The sequence below is a fragment of the Paramormyrops kingsleyae genome, chromosome 1 (genome assembly GCF_048594095.1).
Source record: "Paramormyrops kingsleyae isolate MSU_618 chromosome 1, PKINGS_0.4, whole genome shotgun sequence".
Taxonomy (NCBI): Eukaryota; Metazoa; Chordata; class Actinopteri; order Osteoglossiformes; family Mormyridae; genus Paramormyrops; species Paramormyrops kingsleyae.
The window spans coordinates 74783057-74810833 of record NC_132797.1 but is presented as its reverse complement, the minus strand read 5'-3'; the positions used below and the strand labels follow the sequence as shown (position 1 = coordinate 74810833).

The following is a 27777-nucleotide window of genomic DNA, read 5'->3' as shown; positions in this document are numbered from 1 at the left end:
ATTCTTTCCAAAGACAGTCTTTAGCTGTTTATGGGAGATTGCCAACTACAGCAGCACAGCCTGGGGTTAGCAGTTAAGTGAAGGGTGCTCTTGCCACTGTTTAAAGGGCCTTCACAAGGACGGTCTCCGGGATCGAACAAAGACCCGCAAATAACACATAACCTTGTAGTCACAAAGTTGATCACTGTTTTAAAAAATAAAAATAAAAATCACTGTCTTCCAAATACCATTTAACACATGTGAGACAGAACATGAGACATTGTTTCTTTTTTGGTAATGCCACGTCCGTTCAAGGGATGTGCTGGAAACCACTGAAAATCGTACATTATGTTCTGGGTTTTCCCTTCACCACATATAAACATGCACCTCACTTCAGCAGACTGTGGTACTGTAGCACGGTGGACATCCGCTTGGTGAAAATACCTGCAACTCAAGACCAGTGGAAATTCTAGACAATACAGCTGACTGTCCTTGCAGAGAAATGTTACAAAGACTCCAGCTGACTGCTACAGGAAGCTGCAGGGAAAAAAACAGAGGGAACGTGGAAAAGAAACAGATGTCAAAACGTGCTGGTGGAGAGATGCTGATGGCCCGGAGCCCATCCGAGATACGGCCCACGCGGACCTCAGCTCGGCGGGTTCCCTGCCTCCGCTCCCCGGCCCAACTTGAGCTCGCCACGGCGGCTTCGGCTCAGAATAAAAGGAGCCTGCATTCCGGAGCATTCTTAAGAAGCGCCATGTCTGCTAATCCTGCCTAAATGTATCCCAGATGGAGCTCAGTGCCATTCTGTCAGGAGTAATTCAGCCTTTCGGGAGATTCCCACAAAGCGGCAGCATTCCTCTGTGGCTCCTGGCACTGCTGGGCCGGGCCGAACTGGGCCACCCCCCGTTCCTCGCCCCTGTGCCTTCTCAGATGGATCCAAGGGCGGATGGATCCACGTGAAGGTCACCTCCCATTTGTCTACAGTGAGCAAACAGACAAAGTCCTCATGGCACACTGGCAGCTCACGTACTGCTAAAACGAGCCCAGATCAGAATGATCTCAGTCCGATACAAAGTGAAAATGTTTATTAAAATAAATAATCAAACTGCAGACGGCTGGTATCATCCAAGTTCTTGCTAAAGCAAAAATTACTTTGTCTATACTGGTTACAGCTGGAGCTGAATCAGCTTGTTGTAGGACCTTGAAAACACTACAGGATTTAAACAATGGAAAATAAATCCAGAGGGGAGGAAAGGGGGTTTTTAGGCATGGGGAGGATGTTTCAAATGAGTAAGACACATGAATTTGCTAGAGTCACACAGGAATCACGTGCTGGTATTCCTGCCTCGGCAGAAACGTGCAGCGCGATAAATTCTTCTGTGACTGTTGTGTCTGGGGTAAAGCAGAGGAAACGAGGTCCGATAAGCAATGAGCCAGTTGGCCTGAGGAAGCCCACAGGCCGCAAGGCGAGCAAAAGCAGGCGGACGATGATCCGGAACACAGCAGTACCTGCTACGGATGTAAAAACCCTTTGGTCTCGAGTTCATCTTAAGGTCCAGTGCACTGCGCAGTGTTCACAGTGCAGTGCGGTGCAGTGTTCTATCAGATGGGCTTCCTGTAAGCTGACGACGTGCAATAACAGGGCGTTTTTTTATCATTACATTTACTCTTCCTTTGTCCTTTAAAACCTTTGAAGAAAAGAAAAGCCGAAACCAGCTCCATGGACCCCAGGGCACACTTCAGCGTTCAGGTAACAAGAACCTTTCAAAGCTGTATCCATTAAGGTAAAAATAGACACGCCGTCACACACACATGCGACGTATGCTGGTACAAAGTTAGCGACTAAGCGATCTCTGACCACATCAGTCAAATCCTGACCTGAAGCATCACAGTATAGAAGGAGAGGGGGTTTATATAAACACAACATTACCTTACTTAAACTGTCATAGCGTGTCTGGTGACCCTGGGAGTGCCGTTCCAAAGTTATTCAACCAGCGGACCGCCAGAGGGACCACCTGCACAGCCGAATGCAGCACAGAGACACACGCAGCTCCGGGTGGGCCAGAAAGCTCAGTTCACATGGCTGTAGCCAATCAGAGACGGCCCCCCAGGGGGTGTCAGAAGCCTCCTCCGCTTTCTAAGCAGTGGACTTTGGGTTCCATTGGATCAACGTGGAAATGGTGCACTGCAAACAGGAGTTTCTGCTGCCTACCAAAAGCACGAGCGAGCTCCACTGTTGATCATTAACCACCACCCCCCCCCCTTCTCTACACATTGCCTCCACAGGTGTGAAATTCTGCTGGATGCAGGACCCTCAAAGTTGCCAATTCCATTTTAAACCATGTTTTCTCTTAGCCTGAAATCCAGCATTTGAGATAAGGAAGATAATTTTTCTAGTTGCGGTTCCAACATCTCAATTCCACGGTCGACTTCTGAAAGTCAGTAAGGCTCCTTAAACAATCCTGACTCAGTGTGGCATTCGTCTGTCTCACTGGAGCGCCTGGTCAGAAAGTATGGGGTGTTACACGGCATCGCGACAAACATCTCTCCTGCATTCTTCAAACCATCTTTACTGCCTGTAAACTTGAGACTCATTAGCTGTCAGCAGGAAGGTTCCTGAATGCAAAGCCCAGCAGGAGATGCTTTGGAAAATCTAAACCTAGCAGTTTTTACCTAATAAACAGACAAGCAGACTAGTAAACATGGTTATTAAGAGCTGGCCCTGTCACCATCACCCTTCAACAGCACCAGAACAAATAATTCGTCATAAGTCATAATTCTTCATCTCAACTGCAATATAGACTGCCTGAACTTCAAAACTACCACCAGGCATGTAGCATGACCCAATAAGTTCAGTTTTGGGATCTCTTATTCATTCCTGCCTGAGTGTACCCTTATGTTTACCAAAGGACAGATTCATTACAAAAAAAGATAAGGCTTGTGTGAAGATCAAGCCTGCTAAGTAAACATGTTGCATGCTTCAATATGTGCCGATCAACAAAGAAAATATAGATAAAATAAAAACATAGAAGACCTTATAAAAAATGCGAATCAAAGACTCACCCACACCTTCCACTATGCCTAGTTACCCCCAGTCAGAATTTGTACCACTAACAGTGTTACTGTTTTGCCATGATAGGCAGGTACTGCATGCATCTGATGGGACAGACAAGAAATGGCACTTGAGATGGATAACATAGGGATACGGGGAGCAGAGTCAGAGTGTTCAGGAAAACGCAGGAAGTAACTCCACAGGTTCAGTGGTGCAGTGACTGCAGTGACGTAAAAGCACAGGGACGCGGAGATAGGGAGGGGGCGGGGGCGATAACAGGCACCAGATTTCCTGGTTTAACACATATTAGGTTCCATGTTTTTTAAACACAAACCCTAAAAGAAAAACCAATTTCCTGTTGTTCTGCAAAATTCATGCCTATGCAGACAAGAGATGGCAGTGCAGCAGGAACAGAAAAACGAAATAATAAGAATCCAAGAATAAAAGGAGACACTACTGTCTACGTCTGGAATGGACAAATACGAGAGAGACAATAACACGAGAATCACACGCCTCATCTTAAATTTTCCACGGACTGTACTGCTTAGCTCATGGAGATGCTTTGCCTGTAAACTATAACGATATTTTTGATAATTAAAATACAAGAGAACATATTTAAATGTCTCAAAACACCCCTGAAAGGTAATATTGGATTTCTCTTATGCATATAATGCACACAGCTAATAAAAATGGGAAGAATCACATAGCAAACTCACTGTAATCTCTAATAAAAGCTCCACATTTGTTTAAAAATTGACTCAGGTGATATCTGTTATTGTTCGCATATAAATACTTAATCTGAGACAGAGTTAACATGGTTTGCTGTTAGTTTAAAAGGGGAATTCAAATATAATCATGCTTTTGTTACACAGCAGGTAGGACAAAGGATCGAGTACTTTTAATCTGAAGGTTGCTGGTACAGTCTGAGGAGAAACATCTGCTGTTGAACCTTCAAGAATTACTCCAGGTGGAATATTCAGCCATGTATGCGGATATTTGTAAGGCAAATACTTAACGCAAGATGATCACATATGAGCGGCTCATAAATAAATATTTGGTACAAAAAAAATTCACATCCAGCTACAGGATGAATACATTACTAATGAAATGACTAAGTGTGCCTATTGCCAACAGTGCAGATCAAGCAAAACTTGATTTGGAAAAAAAAAAATCCCAAATAGGAAGTGAGGATGATGAAATAACTGAATTACATGGAAAGAGCTCTGTGTCTGACTTCCTGTTTGGCAGCCCATGTCAATCCCTCGACTGTGATAAATGTGTATGGTCGTTTCCTCCTAGACTCCGCAGGTAAAGCGTTCACAGGAAGGGATGGCAAAATTGTGCAAAATACCACAGCCACCGCTCTAACATTCCGATTCACTCGATCTAAATGGTGAGACCACGTCTAAATTATGCATGCCTTCCGATGCCAGGTCCACATGGGGTGTAACACAGAAACCATGTGACCTGTCCTGGAGGGTATCACGCTGTATCTGGGTGACAGAGAGAAGTCACCAGAACACACATTCATCTCTGCACCACAAACATTTTATATTACATGTGTGTCCAGTAGATACTTTCAGACATAAGAATCTGAAACAAATTTTAACTTTAAGAGTGACTTCAAATTTTTACTTTTGAAACACTCAGTACCAAAATATAAAATGTAGAGACCAGTTTAGCCAAGTGTAGCAACATCACAGGTCCGAAGAACCGAACAAGTCATGTAAAATGCAAATGAACTAGGGTGCTGCTCAAAATTTTATATTATATTGTAACAGGAACCCCACTAGAGAATGAAAGCTGATATCACTAAAGGGGCAATTCACAATCCCTGAAATAACGGACACGGACACACACACACACACAGCTGGACGGCCGAGTCTCTCCCTCACCCTCTACATATCTACTTATCCCTCAATGTTTTGGGCACGCTTCACCCTTTACCTTGGTGATGAGCAGTGGCTCCTGGTGTTCCCGGCCTCCTCTCAGAGTGAATCCCCAGGGTGCCCCTCCAGTGAGCAGGACCTCCACAAAAGTCCATCCTCCGCAGTCGGAGAGCCTCCGGTCCGGGGCTCCCAGCATCTGGACGTCATGATGCAGGACTGCCTGGATAGTTTTCGATTCTCTTCCCGGGAGCCGATGCTCTGTCCTGTGATCCATGGATTCCATCCTTTCCCAGGGCAGATCACTCCACCTAGAAAATCTAACTATCCAGCCAGCTAACTAGATGTCATTGGGGACGGGGGGGGGGGGTAAAACAGACAAAAACAACTTAGGTCAAACCTAGCCTCCCAGATCCTGAGTTTATTTGGAATAATCAACGACAGACGCAGATGATCGGACGATGTGGCTACACCTGTACCCTCCGGAGACCCGCTAATGCTCTTAAAAGCAGAATTAAACGCATCTCGCTCGAAGACTAAATACATCGTATCTGCTGCTCCTCTCACCACCAAATGTGTTTCCCCCGAAGGACCCACGTTTTCGGCCAAATGCAGCTGAGTTACTATTCTGGGCAAGGTGGGTGCAGAGACAGAGTAACTTATTTGCCGCTTTTATTAGCGGACCGAGGTTTCTTTAGCTAACCGAAGCTAGTCCTCTGCTCTACCCAACTTTCTCACGGCTGTCCGCAGTCGTCCTTCACTCGTACTTCGCTGTGTATTACATGTTAAAATTCACCCTTCCGAAAAAAATACATATTCACCCGTCCAACTCAGTTGACATCCGAGACTTTTTAAGGCTCCAGTTTCAATGATCCATTGGAGTAAATGGTGAATTACTTCCTTCCACAGCAGTGGCGATAGGCGGTCCCCCTCCCTTCCCAAAATCTTTTGTATCAACAGGCGGAATCGGGTTCCTCCGACATCAGACTCCTTTCTCCCCAATAAACTCGCTGTCCCGCCGGCTGTAGACTCACTCCCGCATCCGAAACAACACCGCATGCACTTCTCCGCTTTTCCAGGTTCACATTTCTCCACGACCTGCCGTCGCAACTAGGGCACAAGCCGAAACGGCTCCTTTCCCAGAAGCCTGCGAGCCTTTCCTCACGGACGGCTACCTGGTTTCGCCAGCAGAGGCGCGGCGGGCGCTACCTGTAACCACAGCGGGCACGCAGGGACAGGTCCGCGCGCGGAACAACGCGAGCGCCCCCTTCCGGCCAGTGCGCGCAAATGCGGCTGCAATTACGCCACTTCGAGTTCTGTGCGAGGTTCAATAATAAACGAAAATAGCATGCGTAGAATCACACAATTATACGACAAAACATATAAAAAAAATCTTGGTTTCATTTCTAGACGTCAATGAGAAGCTCTAAAAATAATAAAGTCACACAGGAAATCAAAGCTGTACTAAAGTTCTCTATGTCCGCTAGTCTTTTTCCTCGACTTCCTCAGCACGGCCGCGTGGATTACTTATTAATCGGACGAGCTCGGTGGAAAAGAAAATTAATGAACAGTAATAAATTGGACCTGTGTATAATATTGCTGTATAGCTACGTCAGACACTGCACATTTCTCATGTTAACTATCAAAGGTCTGGTTAAATAATCATGCCCATCATTTGTTTTTGACTGGTTTGTTTTTAGCGTGAGCAAATGTTGATGCGGGCGCGTGTTTTGGTAAATGTTATCACAGTATTGTCCCTCTAAAAATCCTTGCAGGACTACTGCCCTGAAAGTTGGAGTAAAATAGAAAAAAAAAGTATAATTCAAAATTTGGGTCCAAAGTCTGACAGCACCCTGGCAGCCACAAGTTCTTGAACGATCACGAAAAGCTCCGCCGTTCACTGTAATTGCAGACTGGGTATAGTACTAAATTTAGTACAGAAGCGCCGAGTAGTGCAGAAGTCGGGTGGAGATGTGGTCTTTCTAGGGTTTTGACGGCGCCACATCCAAGCGGGGATCAGAAAATATACTTTCAATTTATCAACTCTGAAAGCCTGTCAGTTCGGTTGGAAACGTCTAAACGTTATACAGGAGTAAACAGAATACCACAATATGGTTTTATTAAATAAAACGAAATAATATCTTCCAGCATGACACCTTTTATAGGTGATTTCATGAACAGCCTCTGCATTTCTAAAACATCTACGTGCGTATAGGCAGGATATTTCTATAAAAGAACTCCCAACCCTCGTTTATTCAAGTATGTGGTAATTCCGCCCAGTAAATGATTCTCATTTAATTAATCAATTATGTCAGTTTACTAGTGTTTATCCTTTGTGTGAACTAATTAAAACATGTGAGAAAGATTTGCGGTAATTTTCACATAACAGGGCGTAATATTTTTGTGTGTTGATCTTATTTCTTATTTATTACTTTAACTAATGCTGCTAAACATAGAGCTGCTAAACTGTTTTTCATTGTTTCTGTAACAGTGACAATAAAGATCTATCTTATCTTAATATTCACACAAACATAAACACACACATAGCCTATAAATATTATCGCGTGGGCATATGGAGCTCGTTCTATACTAGCAATGAGTGCGGTAGTTATGAAATTCGTCTGACTCGTGATATTTGTTTTGTTTGATCATTTTAAAGCCTTTTCATAAATCTCTAGTGACGCTCCTGGTTCTCAGTGTCAGGGCGTCTTCCGCTGAAAACGTCTCCATGGCAATTGAATCGGCCCAATCTCGGTCCTGTACGGGTCGGGAAAGAGTCCAAACTTTCTAGTCGTCGCGGTGTCAGCTGTGCCAAACGCGGAAGTGTACGTAAGGGAACCGTGTTCAGCATTTCCTGGTGACGTTCATGCTGCAGACGCATACTGTGATAGCAGTGTAAATACAAGCCACCGTCTTTTGTTATTAAACAACGGACACTCGACCAAACGAAGATGTTTCAGGGCTGGGGGTCGTGGCTTGGTTTAGAGAAGTCCACGGGGACAAGCAATGGGGAAAATGACCGAGATGATGTCGTTGTGAAAGAAGATACAACTGTAGAACAAGTAAACAAACATATAGCCGTAGATGGAAAGACTGACGAAGAGAGAAATGGAGAATCTGAAGCAAAAGAAGATGATCCAACTCAGCAACTTATTCAACAGGCGAAAGGTCTCAGTGGTAAGCCAATGTCGTTGACATGAAGAAAGGCCTTGCTTACGATTGAACGTTTTGTTTATTATCTACAATACGGTGTTTTCCGGTACCTCAAACTAATGTATGTCTTTATTTGTAATATATTTAAAGATAATGCTTGAGTTTACTTTAAGACCGCCTTACAAGTATTCTAAAGTAAAAGTAGGAACTGACAATAACAGAAACTTGCAAAGAAAAGGACACACAGTTAGAGATTAACAGAATGATGTAAAAGGCTGAAAGAAATCAAAATTAAAACTGTATTTAATTTTATCACGACTTCTGTAAAAATACCATTGACATCTTATATGACTGATTTTTCTGTCGTAAATTCCACGCAATTAACGGTATAATGTTTCATGCCCGGCATTTCGTTTTGGAAGGTTACTTGTACAGCTTCGCCAGTAATGCCACCAAGAAAATATCGGAGTCCGTAGTGGAGACAGCGCACACTATAAAGAAAAGTGTGGAGGAAGGGAATCTGGATGGCATCATTGACAAGGTATTTTTTCAGTCAGAAGCTGTCATGACATCACATCACCTGAAATGCAGGGGTAAATGCAAAGATGCGAGTGCAATAATATGGTGCCACTGAATAATTTGCGTGATTTCCTACATTTTGTTTTTTCTTATTCCCCAGACAATTTTGGGAGACTTTCAGAAAGAACAAGAAAAGTTTGTTCTAGAAAAGAACGCAAGGAAGACAGGTGAGGTTCAGTGCAATTCATCATACGTCAATATTTTAATAAGAACTTGCGGTTGTCTTGTAAAATTGCCCGATTATTATATTACTCCACCCTTTTTGTTCAGATGCCGCAGTGCCTCCTTGGGTTGGCTACAACGAGGAGGAGACCATACAGCAACAGATCTTGGCTCTATCGGCTGTCAGTATTGATAGATGTGGTCTTTCAGCATTGTCCACCCTCCAGTTGTTTTTCTGCACGCTATCACATCGCGATTATAAGGCGCATGCGCAACAATCACCAGGCATTTATGACAGGCGTCATCATTTCTCCAGATGCAGGATTTTCGGTACTCTACGAACATTTACTTACGTCCATAATTCTGTACGCCTAAAATACTAATGAGAGGCTTATCGTGACGTTCAAAACCAAGTTGGCGTATTGTTCTCTTTAATAAACGTGTCGGACTTTAAACTGCAAGAAGTACTGCCACACAACCGACGTCTTTTTGCCTCGTTTATCCACAAAATCTCCTCTTTGAAAATGTTGTGGCTGCTGAGCCGTCCCTTTCTTTACTGCCACTTCAAAGCTTATCGCTTCCATGATTTACCAGAACAGTAGCATGTGGCGTGCTTCGCTAACCGAATTTAATAAGGATACGCTGAATTTATACAGATTGGGCACTTAACTACGTGTCTTATTAATATTTTAGACGTAGTACTAATCTGCTTATTAAATTCTGGGCGTAAGCAGCCCCTGCTTCCCATCAAATAGGCTCATCTGAAGGCCTGATGATTATTGCGCATGCGCCGTATAATTGAGATTATATCGCGATATCGTGCAGCCGTACTTTCCAGATGTATTAATATTTTTCAATAGTAAAAAACATGCTTCCAGTTGCAGTGGTTACAGTAAGGTCAAATGAAATTTAATGCCATTTGTCTGTATATGGTCTTAAATGGAAATGACTTGCATTGGTGTCAGCTTACACTGCATGCCTTGTGTACCAATGACCGCCCCTGGTTCTTTTTAGGACCGGAGAAATTTTCTGCGTGACCCACCTGCCGGGGTCCAGTTCCACTTTGACTTTGACCAGATGTACCCCGTTGCCTTGGTGATGCTGCAGGAGGACGAGCTACTGAACCGCATGCGCTTTGACCTGGTCCCCAAACAGTGAGTATATGTGTAGTACTATGTGGTGGGGGTGGGGAAAATGCCAGAGGCCTCATCGTTTCCCAGCATTCCAGGAGGTACAAAGACTGTCAAAAGGCCACCATGGGAGGACATGTCTGTCGCACGATATGGTCGGTAGTCCCAACCGTGGGTGTCTAAAACTGGTTGTCCATCTGCAGCGTAAAGGAGGACGTGTTCTGGAGGAATTACTTCTACCGCGTTTCGCTGATCAAGCAGTCAGCTCAGCTCACGGCCCTGGCTGCCCAGCAACAGGCTGCAGAGAAGAGGGAGGAGACCAGCCCCGGAAACGCAGAGAGCGCCAACCTCGCAGGTGCTTCTACACGCTGCTCATCCAGGAAAGTAGCCCTTAGGCTGGGTCCTAGAGACTAGGGACTAAGCTGAACTTCCACTAACCTGAAACTTTTGAGCAATTAGTGACTAAAATATGCACTTAGATTCACATGGTTGTTTTTTTATTATCTAAGTGGATTTGTTGACATCAAAGAGAGTAGATAACAACTTATCAAATTTATTTGACTAAATTTGCTTTTTGTGATCGGTTTCATGGACCCAGTAATTCACGCAGTTTCTAGTAATTTTGGACACCTTATGCTCTAAGTAATTTTAAGAGGAAAATACTCATTGTAAATTCCAGAAAGGCATTATTAGTTTTCTACTGATTGATTTTATATGCGAGCCACTGCTCCCAAACCTGTAAAGTACTGTGTAAAGCTTAAGATTCAGTTTTTTTTAATTTACATTTTTGTCTTTCAGAAAACATCAGACCAAAAACCCCTCCCACAGCCATCAAAAGCCAGTCAAAGCCCAATGAAGTATGAGTCCTGATGAGGCCATGATTTCTGTTTGATTGGTGGCCTGTTACCCTAAAATGATGACAGTGACAACAGGAATGAGTACAAAACGCCAGTTGGCAGGAGTCTTTTGAACTACAAAATGATGTATATGAAAATGGAAAATGGATGCAATCTCTCTGTTTTTTAATTTTAATCTGAATGATGGCAGTCTCATCATTACAGTGCATCAGTCACTGAGAGGTACAGTCTTATGCGAGGAATGTGTCTTCAGAGTCAATATAAGGGTTCGAACCACAGCCGGTGTCCCTGGCCACATACCTGGAATGCTAAACGGGTGATGAGAGATGAGCAGCCTACAGTGGAGAGAGAGAGAGGCATTGAGTGATTCTGATGCATGGATATGAAATGTAGTCAGTTATACTGTCGGATGGTATTGTAATTAACTACTGATGTAATTAATCTAGGTTCTCTGCCTTTATTTTGACTTGTACTTGTAGATTTTACGTTGAAGGTCACTTTATTGTCATCGGCAGCTTTATACATGTACAAAGTGTGATGAGACATCATTTCACTATGGCCCCAGTGCAACATATAGTGACAAGGAGTAACACTGAACATCACAAGGGGCAAGGTGCAAACAGGCAGTAAGATAGACAGTGCAGAGATTCAAGAATAGTGAGAAGGTAATGTAAACTTTCGTATGTCTTGGTATTAAGCAATGTGAACCAACATACAGCAGCAGACAACGCAACAGAGTGCAGGAACAGATTCAATACAATACAATAAACAGATGGCACACCAGTTGCAATGAGGGATGTAAACCTTAATGGCTGAGATAGCACATGGTTATTATATTGCACAGGTGAGTTTTATCATTAAATCCACAGTGAGAGAATGGTGAAAGTAAACGATGAACAATAAAGTGCAGTTGCAGTTTGAAGGTAGTTTTAGCATCGAAGCTTTAGTGTTGAAGTGCTTGTTGTGTTTCATTGAACAGCACGATGAAGAAGAAATCTCCACCAGCCCCGGAGTGTCCGAGTTCGTGAGCGATGCCTTCGACTCGTGCAGCATCAATAAGGATGACCTTCGGAAGGAGATGGAGCAGTTGGTGCTGGACAAAAAAGAGGGCGGGGCTCATCCAGAGGGTAACACACCACCTGCCGTATTACACATCCTCTTTTCCTTTATCACCATGGTAACGTGCACCATGTAGAACATTGTTTACACTGTATGAGTACCACGTGAGCTGTGAGGCTTTTAAGCCTAACTTGAACTTAGTGAAATTTACAAATAGGTTATTTGTGTCATACCTGTTTCATTTGTCAGCAATTTTGAATGTATCTGAAATAACTTTGTAAATAAATTAGCTAGAGTAAATTAGCAGATAAACTTACTGTGAAGCTCTCTTTATGTAGAGCAGTGGTTCTCATGCCTAGTTTATTGTCTTTAATCCTCTGAGGGCTGAGATGGAGGCCCAAAGTGTTTCGTTTGGGTTAGTAATCCAGTTGAGTAGCTAAATGACTGGGCTGAGAACTAAGTACCTACCGGTGCAGATTGCTGTGAGAATGTAGATGCCATGGCCTGACCCACCTGGGTATTCTCCACTGACAGAGGAACCAGCTGACTGGGAGAAGGAGCTGCAGCAAGAGCTCCAGGAGTACGAGGTGGTGGCCGACTCGGAGAACCGGGACGAGAACTGGGACAAGGAGATCGAGGAGATGCTGCAGGAGGAGAGTTAGCCTCAGCTGCAGGGGAGAAGCTCGGCCTTGTGGTTCGTAACGGGAGCGATGTGAAGAAGCTGATCTAAAGCCCCCTCACAGCTTGGGACCACCAAAGTAATAAACTCTGTCAGTCATGCATTTAGGAGACAGCAGAACGTTTTCCAGAATCCCGTGTGAGCAGATGTGTTCTATTTCATTGGTGGGCTTTTCATGATGTGTTGGAAGTTAAACATTGTAGTAACATTACAAATGTTTCAACATGAGATGCCTTTCATTCTGAAACTGATTCTGTCACTGTCCACATGGAGTATTTATTTTGTAGGGAACAGTCCAGAAGTGCCAATTTGCAACCTGGCTGTAATATTCTACAGCACTGTTGTTACATTATTTGACCCAATGTTGCAAATTGCTGTGATTTTTTATTTTTTTTTGAGTGCTTTCTTATACTGATGGAGAACACACCTTGCACACATCTTGCATGTTTTATTTTACTCTTTGATGTGGGAGATGTTTTTGCATATTTTTTGTTCTCATTCCTACTCTGTGTTAAGTTTCCATTCCTAGCACTCCCACAAGACGTACTGAAAGGCACCAGTAGTGACTTGCAGGGCACCTAATCATAGTCACGCCCAATGGTAATAGATCAAGAACATGAATTTCTAAGCAACTTGGATGCGTAACAACCAGCTTTCTCACCAGCAGAATTTGTCTCTTTTTAAAATTCATGTTTCTTATCTGGTGGGAAGTTTTGGTAATTATTTTGATGTTGATTGTTAATTAAATCTGTAAATGAATAGTTCTTGGAAATGGACTTTGACTCTTTTAGAAATATTATTAGTACTTGACAATGTATCCTATAAAAAATTTCTAAGCTTTTGATTTTTCTTATTCATAACGATGGAATATCTTATTTCTGTGCTGCTAAGTAAATATAGCTTGTCCTGTTCTTGTATTAATATTTACTTTAATAAATACTTTGACACGGCGGGGCTGAAATAATTAAATGTTTCATAAATAAATATATCTCGACTAATTCAAATGAACGAAATGAAAAAGGGAACACTTCTTTCCAACCGTTACATGCAGATCACCTTTACGTTGATGTAGTTCTTTTACTTGAACCATCTAAATGAATTATATCAATATTCATTTATACGGCTAGATTGAGCAGACCTACAATAACCGGTATCATCGTTAGCCGATGTCCTTCTTGCTAGTCAATGCATCGCCACTCGTTTTCACGCAAAACATAGATCCTGCACTAAAGGCAACTGGTAAGGTCGGCGCGGTCAGCCCAGCGATCCCATAGCTCCCAGTAATCCCCCCCCCCCTCGTGTTTCGTCACAACATGGCGACGCGCTCAGATGCCAGGGTCGATTTAAACAGCGAAAACGTTCAGGTACCGATCGCCGCTATACTGCTGTTGAGTTTTCGGGCCGCAGTGCTGGGGGTTGAGTGCTTAGCGGGGCGGCAGGTCCGGCAGCCGCAGATGCCGCGGAGCGGGGCGAGTCCGAACCGTCGAGGAGACGCGCAGTCCGCACGGCAGGTCACGGCGATAGCGACTTGGCCGTGTCCATGCCTTTCTGTAACTTTGCTAGCTGGGCGTTTGTATTTGCGGTTTGTGGTGGAATAAACATATAACGTGTTCCGTTTGTACCAGATTGGCGTTTTAACTCGGAAACTGGGGTTTTGATCGAACTGAATATAGCCGGAGTATATGGTTGTGGTTTCAGTTTCCGTGGTTGTAATTTCTGTTGTTGTTGTATATAGATTTATATGCAGCCGAGGGGGGATAAAGTGTAGGTCATGTTGATGTATCTACGCGTTTCGGATGTGATCTGAGGCCCACATGGTATCAAACGTACGCCATTTCACTTTAGGGCGGCTTGGAAACTGTTACCTGCCGCAAACTAAGCAGAAGTCTAGTTTAATTAAACGGTTTAATAATGCCGCACTTAAAACGGCGGCCACCGTATCGCACTGTTAGCAAACACGCCTGCATGGCCGTCATTTCCCTGCCCACAACACAGGCAGTCTGTTCCCCTGCGTGTTTTTATGCCCCTATTTCCTTCAGCGGCGTCATCAGGCGCAGTACGGCCAGTGTGCGGCGTTAACTTTGATTTTCTGTAAGTTTGTTGAGGGTCTCCGCGTAGTGCGACATGTCATATTAATGTGCTACTGCTGGAGGCGTTCGAAGTGGCGGCTTTTGCTCGGCTCCGGTGCGCATCGGCTGCTTGCCGTCGTCTCCGGGATCAGCTGCATGGCGGCGGGCGCCCCGTGTGATCGGCGGGCCGTTTGCCAACACGTGGTCCGACAGCGGGGCCCCCAGCCGCGCCGAAACCGTCCTCTACTTCTCTCAGGTCTTTAGTTCCACTGCCGAAATGACTTTTAAGTAAACAAGTGAATATTTTGGTTGTCACCAGCTGTCTTGACCTCGATTAAAAATATTTTTAAGTTATACGGAGGTCAGGTGGAGTTATGACGTAAGAGTTCTTAAGGGACTGTTTCACAAAAAATGAGTGTGAAACTTAGCTTTTTTTGTGTGCCCCCTGCCAGTTTGGAAGCCGAATAATGGAGTCGACGGGAATGTGCGTGATGGAGGTGGCATCCCGGGGTCTGGTCCGACCTGGAGAGCCTCTCGCTCTGCCCGATCTGGAGAGCCCCTCTGCGGAGGAGCTGGACATGCCCTGCTACCAGGAGATATCTAGGGGGGAGACCCCAGGGCGTGAAGACTGCCGGATAGACCCCCCAGATGGCGAAGTGGCCCCCGACAGCAACAAAAGCAAAGACAAGAAGGGGCTGGGTAAGTGTCAGGGTGGGCCGGAAGTCCCCATCCTGTACAGAATGTCTGAAATTACCTTTCTTCACTCATGCTCCCCTTGCTTACAGGGAAAGAGGTTCTGCTACTGATGCAAGCTCTAAATACTCTCTCTACCCCTGAGGAGAAGCTAGCGGCTTTGTGTAAGAAGTACGCTGATCTGGTGAGTGGAGCCCTCATTGGCTGGTGCTGGGTGATTAGCTCAGGATGTGAGACACCCTCACGCAGACATGCTACTTAAAACCTCCTGTGTGTCATTCTTTCTGGTTTATTGGGTGCTGGACTCCCTGATGATGTCGGACGTGTGATCATAACTCATAACAGGGCACGCTAGGCTCAGAGCAGAAATACACCGTGATCTGTCAGTGCAAATGTCCGTATAGCATTTCAGCCGTGAGTTTACCTTTGCTCCTCACACTTGCCCTTGTGATGTTCTGGTACCTACACAGCTGTCGTTGCATGACAGCTATTTTCAGATCCCTTGATTGTTTGTTTCTGGCATGCAGGTGCTGGATTATAGAGATTATAGAGGCCGGGTTGGGGGGGGGGGGTAGGCTGGTTTGATTGGTTGAAATATGCACCGGCGACGGCATAGCTAAAAGCAGGAGACGTGTGTGTGTGTGTGTGTGTGTGTGCTTTTGCATTTGACTGATGTCCATCTCTGGCAGCTAGAGGAGCGGCGCAGCATGCAGAAGCAGATGAAGGGTCTGCAGAGGAAGCAGTCGCAGGTCATGAAGGAGAAGATCCACCTACAAGGGGAGAACAGTAAGGCCATCCTGGCCCGCAGTAAGCTGGAGAGTCTCTGCCGGGAGCTGCAGCGCCACAACAAGACCCTGAAGGTAGCGGGGCGCTACGCAGGCTAGCCTGCTCCCCCCCCCCTGTTGGTCACGCTACGTGTCCCGCATTCGGTGCCGTGCCGCCGTGCCCCCCATCCACGCTCGCCTTCCATCCCATGCAGGAGGACAACACCCAGAGGTTGCGGGAGTATGAGGAGCGCAGAAGGGAGGTGACACTGCACTTCCAGATGACACTCAACGAGATCGAGGCGCAGATGGAGCAGCACAACGTGCACAACGGCAAACTGCGGCAGGAGAACGTGGAGCTGGCCGACAAGCTCAGGAAGCTGATAGAGCAGTACGAGCTGAGGGAGGAGGTGAGAGCTGACACCGGCAACCTGTGGGCTAATAATCACTCGCGTGTCAGGACTAGCTGCTTGGCCGCATTGTGCCTCTGCCCTGCATTATTCTTGAGTAGTAATTACTCATCTTTACTTGTGGTCTACTACTGTATTAGTTCAGTGTTACTTTTGTGCAGGAGTAGTATCTATAGGCTTTTCAGTGTTCACAGAGGAGATTCTAGGGGTGAATCTCTATGCGTACTTGACCGTACTTGTGGTGTCATGTATCCATTGCACAAGACCAGTTCAAATTTTAAAAACGTACAAAGGATTCTGCTGTAGCTCCGCCCCAAATATCAAGGATCCTCGCCAAACAAGACCAGTCCCATGATTCATTGTGCCCCATGCTTGTGCTTGGGAGGCAAGTTAACAAGACCAGCCATGGTAAGACCACAAGTACGGTCTTTGCGTTCTTGGTATTAAGATTCACTCTAGAATATTTTTAATGTGGGCAGGCATAATTTGCACTGTGGGGCCAACGTTACCATTAGCTAATGATATGTTTTGTCTCAGTGAGTGACAGGGAAGGGTACACCCAGGAGCCAATCAGCTTTCAGATGGCGCCCATGTGACCCCAGCTTTTCCTCTCTCCCCCCAGCACATCGATAAGGTGTTCAGGCACAAAGAGCTGCAGCAGCAGTTGGCAGATGCCAAGCTGCAGAGGACCACCGAGCTGATGAGGGAAACCGAGGAGAAGCACCAGAGGGAGCGGGAGTTTGTAAGTGGCCTGGGCCGCCCCGGTGCAGCCGCTCTGTTAGCCACAAAGGAGAGCGGCCTCAAGGGATGTAAGGCTCTTCTGGCAGCAGGTGGCGTGGTGGTTAAGTTTGTCAATTCAGGTCCTAGGGGTGACCTACTGTAGACATCAACATGAATCGTGAGGAACTTCGGTAAAGACTCTGTGTATGTTGACCTAGACTTCTGTGTCCTGCTCAGCTACTGAAGGAGGCGATGGAGTCGAGGCACAAATGTGAACTTATGAAGGAGCAGGAGTCCCAACTGAAACAGCAGGTAAGCAAACGCCAGAGCGCCACCTCCTGCCCGTTACGACGTCTGTCCTTTGTACGTGCCTGTCGGGTGTTTCCTGTTTAAACCCAGCCGGTATGCTTCTGCCCACACTGAAGCCGCTCTTGTGGATAATGAGGGCTTGTCTTCCAGCTCTCCCTATATATGGACAAGTTTGAGGAGTTTCAGACCACGCTTGCTAAGAGCAATGAGGTTTTCACTACCTTCAGGCAGGAAATGCATAAGGTGGGTCAGCCGGGGGGGGGGGGTATATGGATGAAGGAGAGGGAGGGTTAGGGTCAGCTTGGCCGTTTCCTTGATTGTCATTTCGACCGTCAGATGACCAAGAAGATAAAGAAGCTGGAGAAGGAGACGACTCTGTGGCGTAACAAATGGGAGACCAATAACCAGGCCCTCCTCCAGATGGCCGAAGAGGTGAGTGCGGGGGGGGGCTGCTTGCTTTAATTTTCCAGTAGATGTAGTAGTTAATGGCTCCCAGTATGCTGTGTGCAGAAATTTGATCCTTGTCCATCAGTAACTGACATATGGTAGCTTTTTTTGTTGGGGGGAGGGGGGTGTTGTTATGACACCAATTAAAAAATCGGCTGTCATGCAGTGTGTAACAGCAAACTTTATTGGCAGCACTGGCTGGGGATGTCTCACTCAGTGAGAGTTAAGGACACGTCATCCATTACCACTAATGTGTTGGACTTTCCTAACAAAAGGGCTGCGCTCATTCATTGGGGGGGGGGGGGGTCCCTGTCGCGCAGAAAACGGTGCGGGACAAGCGCTACTCCGCCCTCCAGGGGAAGCTGGAGCGCCTGGAGAAGCTGTGCAGGGCCTTGCAGCAGGAGCGCAACGACCTCAGCCAGAAACTGGAGAGGCTGCGCTGCCCCCTGGGCGAGGTCGCCGAGCCCCCAGACACCCAGCCGGATGGGCGGCCCCCAGAAGTGGAGGAGGCGGTCTCTCTCGCAGAGGCCCCGCCCCCCTGAACAGGAAGTGGACCCTACCCTGGCCCCTGCAGAGCCTCTTGCCAACTGAGCCAGACCCATAGGCATTTGTGGAGGTATATACATGTGTATATATACATACATAAATAAAAAATTTATTTTTGTGTAATAGTTATAATGTAAGAAGTATAATTGCGTTAGTAAACAATGCTTTGCTCTGTACATGGTAATTATTGGGTTTGTGGTGAACATTTCCTACTTTTTCCTACTACATCTGTATTTTCGTAAATGTACTGTGAGGCCACAGATCGTCAGTTGATTCCTTTTGTATTAGGTTTTTTTTATGCATATCTGCCTCATTTTAATATTCTTGCCAACTGACAATTCCGGCTCTAACATGAGAGGCGCCCATGTTTGAGGTGCTGTATTTATTTACTTGCTTCCTCACTCAACTAAGTTGATGATTTGATTAAATTTCATAGCATAGTTTTGGATGCATCATGATGAATCTCTTTAGTATGACTAAAGTTGGATTTTTTTTTTTTTTGTTTTGTGACGGCTTAAGTTGGTGTAAGAGCTGGCTTATTTCCGATCTGTGAATGTGTAGTACTGTGCTTACCTGCAGTTTGGCAGCCTGGCGTTGGTACCATCTGTCCCCTTCTGGATTCTGCTGTAGCATTAACGGTACTCTTAGGAATGTCAGGATATCGGTGTCGTTTGAGGGTTTCCCGTAATCGGGACTGGTACCCACCCTTGGATCCACCTTTCTGGATTTCCCAGGCTTCACGTTGATGCCGAATGTGATTTCCGTGTCACTGGGGCGCGCTGCAGTGAGTGGGGAAGCCACTTGGGGGCGTCAGTGGCATCTGCTCGGAGATGGATGTGGGTGTTCTGCTCGGTGAGAGCAGGCTGGTGTGACACTGCCTTTTTTGGGATCGCTATACGCAGGAGCGGCTGCCCAGAGCTCCCCCTCTGAACTATGACTGGAAATACAGGGTTTATCTTCACTAACCTTCTCAGGTTTTCCTCACCTCCTACCATGAGCCAAGAATGACTTCACTGAATGATTTAACTCCCCTCTGCCACTGTCTCCATCAGCGGCTTTCATATTAATGTAATCATTGTTTAATGTTAAACCTGAACTCTTTGAGATTGGTACCCTGGAATGGTTCATACCCTCTCATTGGACAGTTATTCATGAATTGAATTGAGTTGTTTTACAGCCCCTGTGGTATTAAGGTCATTACTGCCAGCGTCAGTTGTGTGTCTGTGCATCTGTGTCAGTGCTTCATGCTTTAATTTCTCCTAGTACTTCCAGTTAACTGAGCTGTTAAGTTATTTACGACGGAATCCTCCGTTTCAGGATGATTCTGTGAAGGTCACAACTGACCCCGCAGAAGTTTGCTTTTACAGTCCTGTGAGGCGCTTTCCATGCCGTTAATGACACTGGCCGTTTTGTACCGGCCCTGTGTTGCTGTGTCGTGGGTTTGAGGGCTGAAGGTTTGATGTTAAGTTTTCCTGTGCCAGTATAAAGGGACCCTTGCCACCCCATTTTCTACCATAAATGGGCATTAAACTTTTTTCATCTGCATTCCGGCTGTGGCAGGAATGTATGTCAGACTAGGGAGAAAATCACTTGTGTGTCAGACATTTGAATGTGCTCTGCATGTGGCGATCAATTGTATGTTGTTTCAGTAAGGAAGGAACATAGGGACTTCAGAAACGCTTCCATTTTTTATTGTGATGATACATACCAGCATTAGTTGTACTTGATGTTCAGTTTTTTCAAACTCTGGAATCTCGTCAGACGTGGCTGATGGTGAAATGCAAAAAAAAAAAAAGAAAGTGTTTTGTAAACATTGTTGATCTTCGTTCCCGTTGCCAATACAGCCCTCTACTGCTGACTGCTGGCTTCTCTGCTTTTTTTTCCGTTGACGTCGTTTAATCGACGCTCTTGGTTCAATTTCACAGCTAGATTTTCACGTGAGCATCGAGGCGTTTGAACCAGCCTGCTAAGTTTGCTAGCCATGGTGCCTCAGGGCAGGAAGGTCTCATTTCCCCCATTGTAGCTTCAGCGTGCTGTGGAAAAAATGTTTAGGTGTCAGCATGTCGCGCTGTTTGCCGGACCTCCTGAACGTAGATGGCGTGACACCAGGGGCTTCTAAAGAGCAGCTGATGTTTGAAGGACCCAACAATGTGAATGTAATTGACAGTATGGGGCCTTAGGTAACTCCTAGCCACTCTTCTGTACCTCACCTAGCGATGCTAGCCTCTTCTGTACCTCACCTAGCGATGCTAGCCTCCCGGCGTGTAGAACTCAAGGCTAGTTTTGCGTATTTCTGGATGCTGTAAGTACAATTTCACGCCATGTTCCACTCTGAAGGCATCGATCTATGAAAAGGATGCATTAAGCAGTGAAAGCACTGATGCCACCAGTGTGTCAGGTGGCATCTCGCTCCTTGGTTTGGCAATGCCACCGTTTTGATTCTCAGGTTCAGCTAGAAATCTACCTCTGAGGGACTGTACACGAAACTGAACAGCAGGTGTCACCGTTGCATTGTCCCCCCCCCACCCCCGTCCCCTTTATCAAACATGAGCCAACGTTCCCCCTTTGAGAGATTGTAAAATGTTCCGATTGTTTAGTCTCGCTTTTCAATAAAACTTTTTTTAGACTTTTCCACATGTTGTCTTGTGTTTGTTTTTTGTGTTTTTTTTTGGGAGCTAATGTCTTCTCTCTCACAGTTCTAGGTGAAATTGGGGTGTTAAACTGTACCAGGTAGTTAACTAAGGTTAATCTATACAAGATGTGTGATTTTTTTTTCTTCAAGAGACTACATTGCATTTTATAAAACAGCTAGGAGACGCAAAGACTAATGTAACTGCTGAGGAATATAGAAATGAACAGAGGACTAACCTGTTTAAAAATGGAGAACAAGTTAAGAGCAAGGGAATGGAGTACAGATAACACTGCAAGGAGGACAAAATATCTTCATGTTGGGGTTTAGTGACACAAACTAAGCCCTCAGGGAGCTTTTGTCAGCTCCGAGAACGACCATGGCCTCTTTGCCTAAACATCAGTGGACTGGACGCCCGACTGAAAGGCTGGGGAAGCCGCAGTCCCGGTGTCTGAATGTGCCGTCATAAGGCGGGTTCCTCTGGTTCCTCTTCTTTGCTTGATGTTTTCCACCAGAAGAGGCATGAACAAGATGTTTCTGTAAAATGACAGCCGGCCACCTGCTCTGACCAGCCAGCAGATGATGCCGTCCTCCATCATGGAGACGGCAACCCAGAGCAAGTCAGATCTCTGCCATCACGATAATCCAGACATTAGTTTAGATACCAGATGAATCAGTATTTCACTGAACCCCTTTTCATTGGCTTTGTGCCTGTAGCTTCTGGGATAGACTCCTGCTACCCTGCATTGTGGGTATAAAACATGGGTGTATTTACCAGACAATCAGACCCCACACACAGCATTCAGGACCTCAGGCTAAGAGCTTGCACACCTTGATGCCCGATGTCCCCATTCAGTTGCAGTCACAAGCAGCCCTTCTGCTATCTCCACTGACTGCTCCTTTCTGTTATTACCAGGGAGGCAGAATAGCCAATCCCTATCAGGCTGCTCTGCCAATCCCACTGGGCTGTTTCAACCCCCCTGCACAATCTTATGACAAGATTAATGATGATTAGAATTTGATCGTACATAATCAGGCTGGGTACGACAGATGTAGTTCAAATCTAGATGTCGATGGCACTCGAAGACCAAGTAATCTGTTTATTAGGGGACTTATGAACCTGCGGGGGGCAGCAGCGAGTCTCTGTCAGTGCAGCACAAAACTTTCAACTGCAATGTCCCAATTCTGGGTCTGTTCCCTGCTGTTGCCATGGCAGCAAAAGCTAAATGATAAACGAGCTTGTTTTTCTGCTGCGGTATGTAGGTTCAAAGTGCAACTGCTTCAGCTCACATCCACCTGCATAAACAAGGTTAAGGTGAATGAAAGTTCTTGAAGAACTGGAAAATTTCATCCTCGTCTGATTCGAAGGAGCGCAACTTCATGACCCTTTAGGAAAAGAGGAGGGGGTATTGGGGTATTATTTCAGGTCTATTTACCAACATAATTGATAGAACATTCACTGATTTATGAGACAAATTGAAATCCACTGATTTTTCTGGATAATGCGTTACGAAGAATGGCATATTGCTGAGGCAGCTGGTACCTTGTCCACAGACCTGTTAGCCAAAACAACTCACTTTAGAGGTTGAAGGACAGACAGCTGATACTGTCAGAACACGTGTCCACAGACCGGCTGGGCTTGGACGTGTTGTTTGACCTTGAGTCCCAGCTATGGAGAGCAGCAGAAACATCCTCATCATAACGCAGCGCAGTTGGGTCATTGCTTAGATGTCTGCTCATCCTGTAACAAGACACGTGAGACAACCATCAAATGGTGATTAGACCAGAAGACCATGCTCCCTTTCAGCACATCCAATCAGATTTGTGCGACAGGCATTGATTGGCAGAACCTGCAGTGTTAATGTAAACAAATACTTGATATAGGGTCACGGGCTGGCATGGGAACAATTGGGTCACAAGAAAGGTTGAGAACCGCTGGACTACAGTCTTTAAAGCGACTGAAACAGTGAGATAAAAAAAAATAGGCTTTTAAATTTGACTTAAAAATGCTGATTGTAGGGGATAATTTTATGGAAGAAGACAGACTGTTCCTAAGTCTTGGAGCAGCTACCGAAAAGGCCCAGTCACCTTTGAACTTCAATCAAGAATGAGAAACAGCTAAAAACATCTGGTGAGAAGATCATAGGGCTTGAGCAGCAGAATGGAGACTGATCAGGTCAGATATATTGCTGGATCGAGCCACGCCATGAAGAGCTTTAAAAACAATAAAACCTTCAATTCAACTCTGTGTTTAACCGGCAGCCAGTGCAAGGATGCAAGCACGGAGTAATGCTCTATTCGGGAGTAATACTCTATACCCGAGTAATGCTTTTTACTGGAGTAATGCTCCGTACGGGAGTAATGCTCACTCTTTTCTTGGTATCTGTTATAGGTCATCTGCAGACGTGACGCGCCTGACTGACATATTCCGAAGCAGAGTTACAGCAGTCAATACGAAATTAGATAAAAGCGTGAATGACTGTTTCCAAATCCTTAAGAAACTAAACATGTTTGAGCATCGCTATATTATTGAGTTGAAAGAAACTACCACGAACTACTGTTTATTTGTTTATCAAATTTAAGAGATACTGTAATACCAAGTCACTTGCTAGAACTCTGACAGCACCAGGAGACCCAAGGATAATATCAGTTTTGTCATGGTTTCACTTAAGAAAACGTTTTGATATCCAGCACTGCACATCCCTTAGACGGTTAGAAATGAGCTGAAGGTTGTCTTTTTCACCTAGATTGAATGGAAGGTATAACAGTGTGTCGTCTAGTCTGCATGACAGTTATACGATATATTATACTTTTGAAAGATGAACCCAAGGGGGAGCATATACAGAGATTCAGAAATTTTGAAAATAAAACCACTGCATTAAAGCATCCTTGCGCGGCCGGACCAGCGCGTGTTTAGGCAGCCCTGGCTGCACAAGCCGCCCCGCCGACGTGCACAACATCGCGATGTCGGGTGGCGTTGATTAAATCATTTGGGACAGGAGAAAAGTATAGCGATAAAAAGGTAAAAACGTGTTTACTGTCACCTTCTTTGTTCTATGCCTTCGGCACAAACCTTTCAGCGGCATAGTATCCACGCGATCCTCTGAATGTTTATTACTTATTTATAATTAATAGTAACACCTCCAGTTTGGGGTGGCGTTAGGGGACTGCTGCTCCAGACAGCGCATGCGCACTCGATTCCCCTGAAAATTTGGAATGCGCAACGCGTCCGCTACTCGTGTTTTTTTTCCCCAGTTAAATTTAATGGTAAGATATATTATTACCGCGACGGGGGCTGAGTCCCCCCACACTTTTCAGCGAGTTCTGGGTATTGTAGCGTGATAGAACCAGGCACCTGCGGCTCACGCCGCGCCGAAGAGAAAATAACGCAGAGTGGACCTTGCCAAGAAATGGCTGCTAGATGAAGCAGATTTTGTTATAAAACATACGTTATGCGATGATAAAATATGCCATATATTTACTATTTTGACTTATTGTAACAGATACCTATGATTTCTTGACAGTCGAGACTTGAAGAAGCTTCGGGATTTGTACATTTTAGCAATGGCGCTTTTGTTTTTATGGTGTGTCAGGTATAATAGCTTATCAGAAGGCACTGTACAGTAATTAGTTTGCATGACAAGTCCAAGGACAGGCATTTCTACCAAATAGTCAATTGCTATTTACTTATATTAGGATTTACATAAATTTTTAGTCATCCACACAGTTCATTCCGACAGCCTTTCATTTTGATACGTATTGAGCGTAAGGGCTTCCTGTGATGCCGGCGTTTCATGCAGGGGGCACGTACCCCAGCCCCGTACCCTGCACTGCTGGTACAGGCTCCCGGTCTCCCACAGTCCTGACAAGTTATGTGGTTCGAAGATGCATAAATGGCTTCGTGGTCGGGATGTGCGGAGCGACACCAAAATTCTTTCAAGCTGATATTTTTTTTTGTTTTCATTTTGATAATCTATTCAAACGAGGAAATTCGACACACTAGTGATTTAAACGTTAATATTATTATAGGGAGCAGGACATGAACTACTACCGGACACGGCTGCCCATAAGGGGAAGGGGAGGGCCCCCCAAACACTAGCGGAAAGGTACGATCGAACCCCCCCAAGCTAAAAATGTTTTCGTCAGCATCTCCCACCCAGCTCCCCAGCACATGGCTGAGCTGGCAATACCAATCGCTATGACGATACCAACGTCGTTTGCAATCGGAAACAGGAGATAAGAGCAAACTGCAAAACTCATTCAGTCTATTTTTGCTGTTTTTGAGATGAGACCAACAGTGGCCAAAAGTCAGGGTTCCCCATCGTCATATGTTACACTGTTGTGTAATAGAAGATTATAAGTAATCAGATTGCGGTTAGTTTTTTTAAGGATCACTGTTTTTAAGGATCTGAGGGATTTCCTTAGTTAATTTGTAGCTATTTAACTATTTTCATTTAGTTCATTTATAGCCTTTATATATCTTTACATTTATCATATTTACTTTTATATTTCTTTCTGTCCTCCTTACTTGCTTCCTCACATCTTGTTCTTTGCCTCTCATACAGTACAACTCACTCTCACAAGGGCCATGTGACCGGCTTGGCTGCAGGAGTCTGTACGAAGACCATAGATAAAGGGCCTGCGTCCCTCGGGAGGGGGGGCAGACAGACCCTGAACCAGCCGTGTATGAACATCTTTCAGTAGCATCTTCATTATGTCTTAATAAGCTGCTTAAGTTTAAGGAATCTGCTTCATCATTCAACTCTAGAAGAACCTGAGGTTTCAATGAAGAAATCTACCGGATTATATTTCTAGTTGGGGCTATACGAGCATGAATATATCTTTTAATTCAGTGTCCCTGCATGACCGCTAACCTAACCATCTTGATGGAACAGAAGAGGGAGAGGTGTACAACACACACTGTCTTCAGGTTAATACATTTAATTTATAATGCACTTTATATTTGAAAGCAAATCTCAAAGTGCTACAAAATTAATTCGACCCGAAAAGCTCTGTTAAAAAGATAAGTTTTAAGACCAGATTTAAAAGCATCAACAGTCTGTGGCGTCCTCAGATACTCAGGAAGAGCATTCCACAGTCTAGGTGCAGCTGCGCAAAAGGCTCGATCTCCCATGCTCTGAAGTTTAGTCTTAGGGGTTTTCAAAAGACGTAATGATACAGAATGGAGGTTTCGTGAGGACGAATGTTGGGCGACAAGTTCTTTGAGGTAGGGAGGGGCGTCCCCATAAATACACTGGTGGGTAAGAAGGGCAACCTTGTAATCAATTCTAAATGATTACACACTAGGGGTGCTCGGGGTGCTTCCCCGAGTGGCAAACAAGATGGAGGTGTCCGCGTTTCACTGCTGGGTGCACAGATTTCATTCATGCTCAAAGCAGCCCAAAGGAAAAACATAATGGTGCAATGCAACCTTTGTCTTCTGGAAGCCAAAGTGTATTCAAAAGTGATAGATATATGGCAGGCAGTTTTAATTTCTGATATCAAGAATTCAGTTTTAGCTGGTTTACAATGGGCAAAAGTGCCCATTGTTGATATCAAATATAATTTTAACTAGTTGAAAATCCAATTTCTTACATCAGGAATCCCCCCCCCCCCACTTTGCAAATAGTATTGTCGGGGATCTTGGGGGTGAAGGAATGGGTATCATCACGTACTTCTTTGGTTTGAAAGTGGAAACCTTAACTCCTGTGACTATAAGCAATGGCATTGCTGGGGGCCAATACTTTGGGTGGCCAGATAAGTCTGTGGTGGTTCCAGTTTTAGTTGGCACAAGTTCTTACTGGAGTTTACAGCACACAGAGTTGCGTGTTGGACTTTAAATTGCCAAAGCACTGTCACACCACCAAAGTCAACTTTTTATTTTACTTTATCCACAATATCTCCTTTTTTGAAGGATGTTGCAGCTGCTGAGCTGAGCGCTAATCTCTTCCGTGACTCACATGTACTATAGCACTATGCGGCCTGCTCTGCTATCTCAACCAAACTTGCTGTGTATTTGTTGGGCATACGGTGTCCGTTTTTAAAAGATCACCACATGACTGGTTGGAATTATGTTCGTTTTTATGATGTGTGCTCTCAAGCAATGTTCCATAGACAGTTTGTCGAAGTGTCTCATTTTCTTATCATTTAAATTTCATGACAATAATCTATCGTTTATATTGTCCTACCCTATAGTGAGACCAATGACGCCAATTAAGTGAAGTCATTGTATAGAAGTAATCCCACTGTAATCAGATTAGATTATACATTTTGAGTAATGCAAAGGATTGCGTTACTGATTATATTGTTAGTCATGTAATTTGGAATCTGTACCTGGTTTTCTAAAAAAATGTCCCTGGTGCTATCTCAAACGGATTTCTATAGACCGAGTTTTAGAGATTTACTCTTCATTTGGGATTAATCAGCTTCATATATGATGTAATGTTGTCAATCCTTGTCACTTTCTCAGAATTAATTTTTAAAAGATGTGTGAAAATGTCTGGATTCCTAGATTTGTACTTGGATTCTTAACAAGCACAACCTGCATTGGAAAATTCTAATTTTTCTTGTTTTCATATCCAGTGACCAAGCAGAAAAGGTGAGCGACTTGTATGTAGTATGTATGGAGATTGGGGCGGCTCCATCTTTGAA

General features: G+C 44.9%; 3 protein-coding genes and 1 long non-coding RNA gene across 10 annotated transcripts in view; 2 read left to right on the top strand and 2 right to left on the bottom strand.

The window, feature by feature from the left end:
- The window catches only part of shroom2a (shroom family member 2a), a 32175-nt gene extending 26037 nt beyond the window's left edge, over window positions 1-6138 (bottom strand). Inside the window, exons 1-2 of one of the 4 annotated variants that reach the window (XM_072699221.1) lie at window positions 5742-6138; window positions 4982-5260 (exon numbers count right to left, since the gene is read on the bottom strand). In XM_072699221.1, the coding sequence (XP_072555322.1) occupies window positions 4982-5206 (225 nt within the window). In that variant the 5' untranslated portion in view covers window positions 5207-5260; window positions 5742-6138. The remainder of the gene's footprint in view (window positions 1-4981; window positions 5261-5741) is intronic. The other 3 variants (XM_072699209.1, XM_072699222.1, XM_023800932.2) reach the window with 3 other exon arrangements.
- Window positions 6139-7734: 1596 nt separating this feature from the next.
- On the top strand, window positions 7735-13489 carry syap1 (synapse associated protein 1). The gene is made up of 9 exons (XM_023800940.2): window positions 7735-8097; window positions 8496-8614; window positions 8753-8819; window positions 8923-8996; window positions 9829-9968; window positions 10148-10299; window positions 10743-10801; window positions 11781-11928; window positions 12395-13489. The coding sequence occupies exons 1-9, from the start codon at window positions 7872-7874 to the stop codon at window positions 12520-12522; spliced, it is 1113 nt and encodes a 370-aa protein (XP_023656708.1). The 5' UTR covers window positions 7735-7871; the 3' UTR covers window positions 12523-13489.
- Window positions 13490-13680: 191 nt separating this feature from the next.
- Window positions 13681-21129, top strand: LOC111838203 (alpha-taxilin-like). 3 transcript variants are annotated; one of them, XM_023800939.2, is made up of 10 exons: window positions 13681-13778; window positions 15061-15307; window positions 15394-15485; window positions 15991-16161; window positions 16281-16475; window positions 17098-17217; window positions 17433-17507; window positions 17655-17747; window positions 17841-17936; window positions 18272-21129. In XM_023800939.2, the coding sequence occupies exons 2-10, from the start codon at window positions 15076-15078 to the stop codon at window positions 18491-18493; spliced, it is 1296 nt and encodes a 431-aa protein (XP_023656707.2). In that variant the 5' UTR covers window positions 13681-13778; window positions 15061-15075; the 3' UTR covers window positions 18494-21129. The 3 variants fall into 3 exon arrangements, with proteins under 3 accessions (XP_023656707.2, XP_023656704.2, XP_023656705.2); XM_023800936.2 differs by lacking the exon at window positions 13681-13778 and adding an exon at window positions 13789-13903; XM_023800937.2 differs by lacking the exon at window positions 13681-13778 and adding an exon at window positions 13922-14864.
- Window positions 21130-22210: 1081 nt separating this feature from the next.
- Window positions 22211-24750, bottom strand: LOC111838206 (uncharacterized). Of its 2 annotated transcripts, none has more exons than XR_002836828.2 (3): window positions 24634-24750; window positions 22704-22867; window positions 22211-22512 (listed from the first exon to the last, which is right to left on the bottom strand). It is a non-coding gene; the product is annotated as an uncharacterized lncRNA (long non-coding RNA). The 2 variants fall into 2 exon arrangements; XR_002836827.2 differs by lacking the exon at window positions 24634-24750 and adding an exon at window positions 24171-24305.
- Window positions 24751-27777: the final 3027 nt, after the last annotated feature.

What these genes read in the sequence shown, in the direction of transcription:
- LOC111838203 (XM_023800936.2), top strand. Translation starts at nt 13,853, where the DNA reads ATGGCGACGCGCTCAGATGCCAGGGTCGATTTAAACAGCGAAAACGTT. An exon ending in GTAAGAAGTACGCTGATCTG is followed by an intron (nt 15,486 to 15,990) that starts GTGAGTGGAGCC and finishes CATCTCTGGCAG; the next exon opens with CTAGAGGAGCGGCGCAGCAT. An exon ending in AGTCCCAACTGAAACAGCAG is followed by an intron (nt 17,508 to 17,654) that starts GTAAGCAAACGC and finishes CTTGTCTTCCAG; the next exon opens with CTCTCCCTATATATGGACAA.
- syap1 (XM_023800940.2), top strand. Translation starts at nt 7,872, where the DNA reads ATGTTTCAGGGCTGGGGGTCGTGGCTTGGTTTAGAGAAGTCCACGGGG. An exon ending in AAAGAACGCAAGGAAGACAG is followed by an intron (nt 8,820 to 8,922) that starts GTGAGGTTCAGT and finishes CTTTTTGTTCAG; the next exon opens with ATGCCGCAGTGCCTCCTTGG. An exon ending in AGATCTTGGCTCTATCGGCT is followed by an intron (nt 8,997 to 9,828) that starts GTCAGTATTGAT and finishes GGTTCTTTTTAG; the next exon opens with GACCGGAGAAATTTTCTGCG.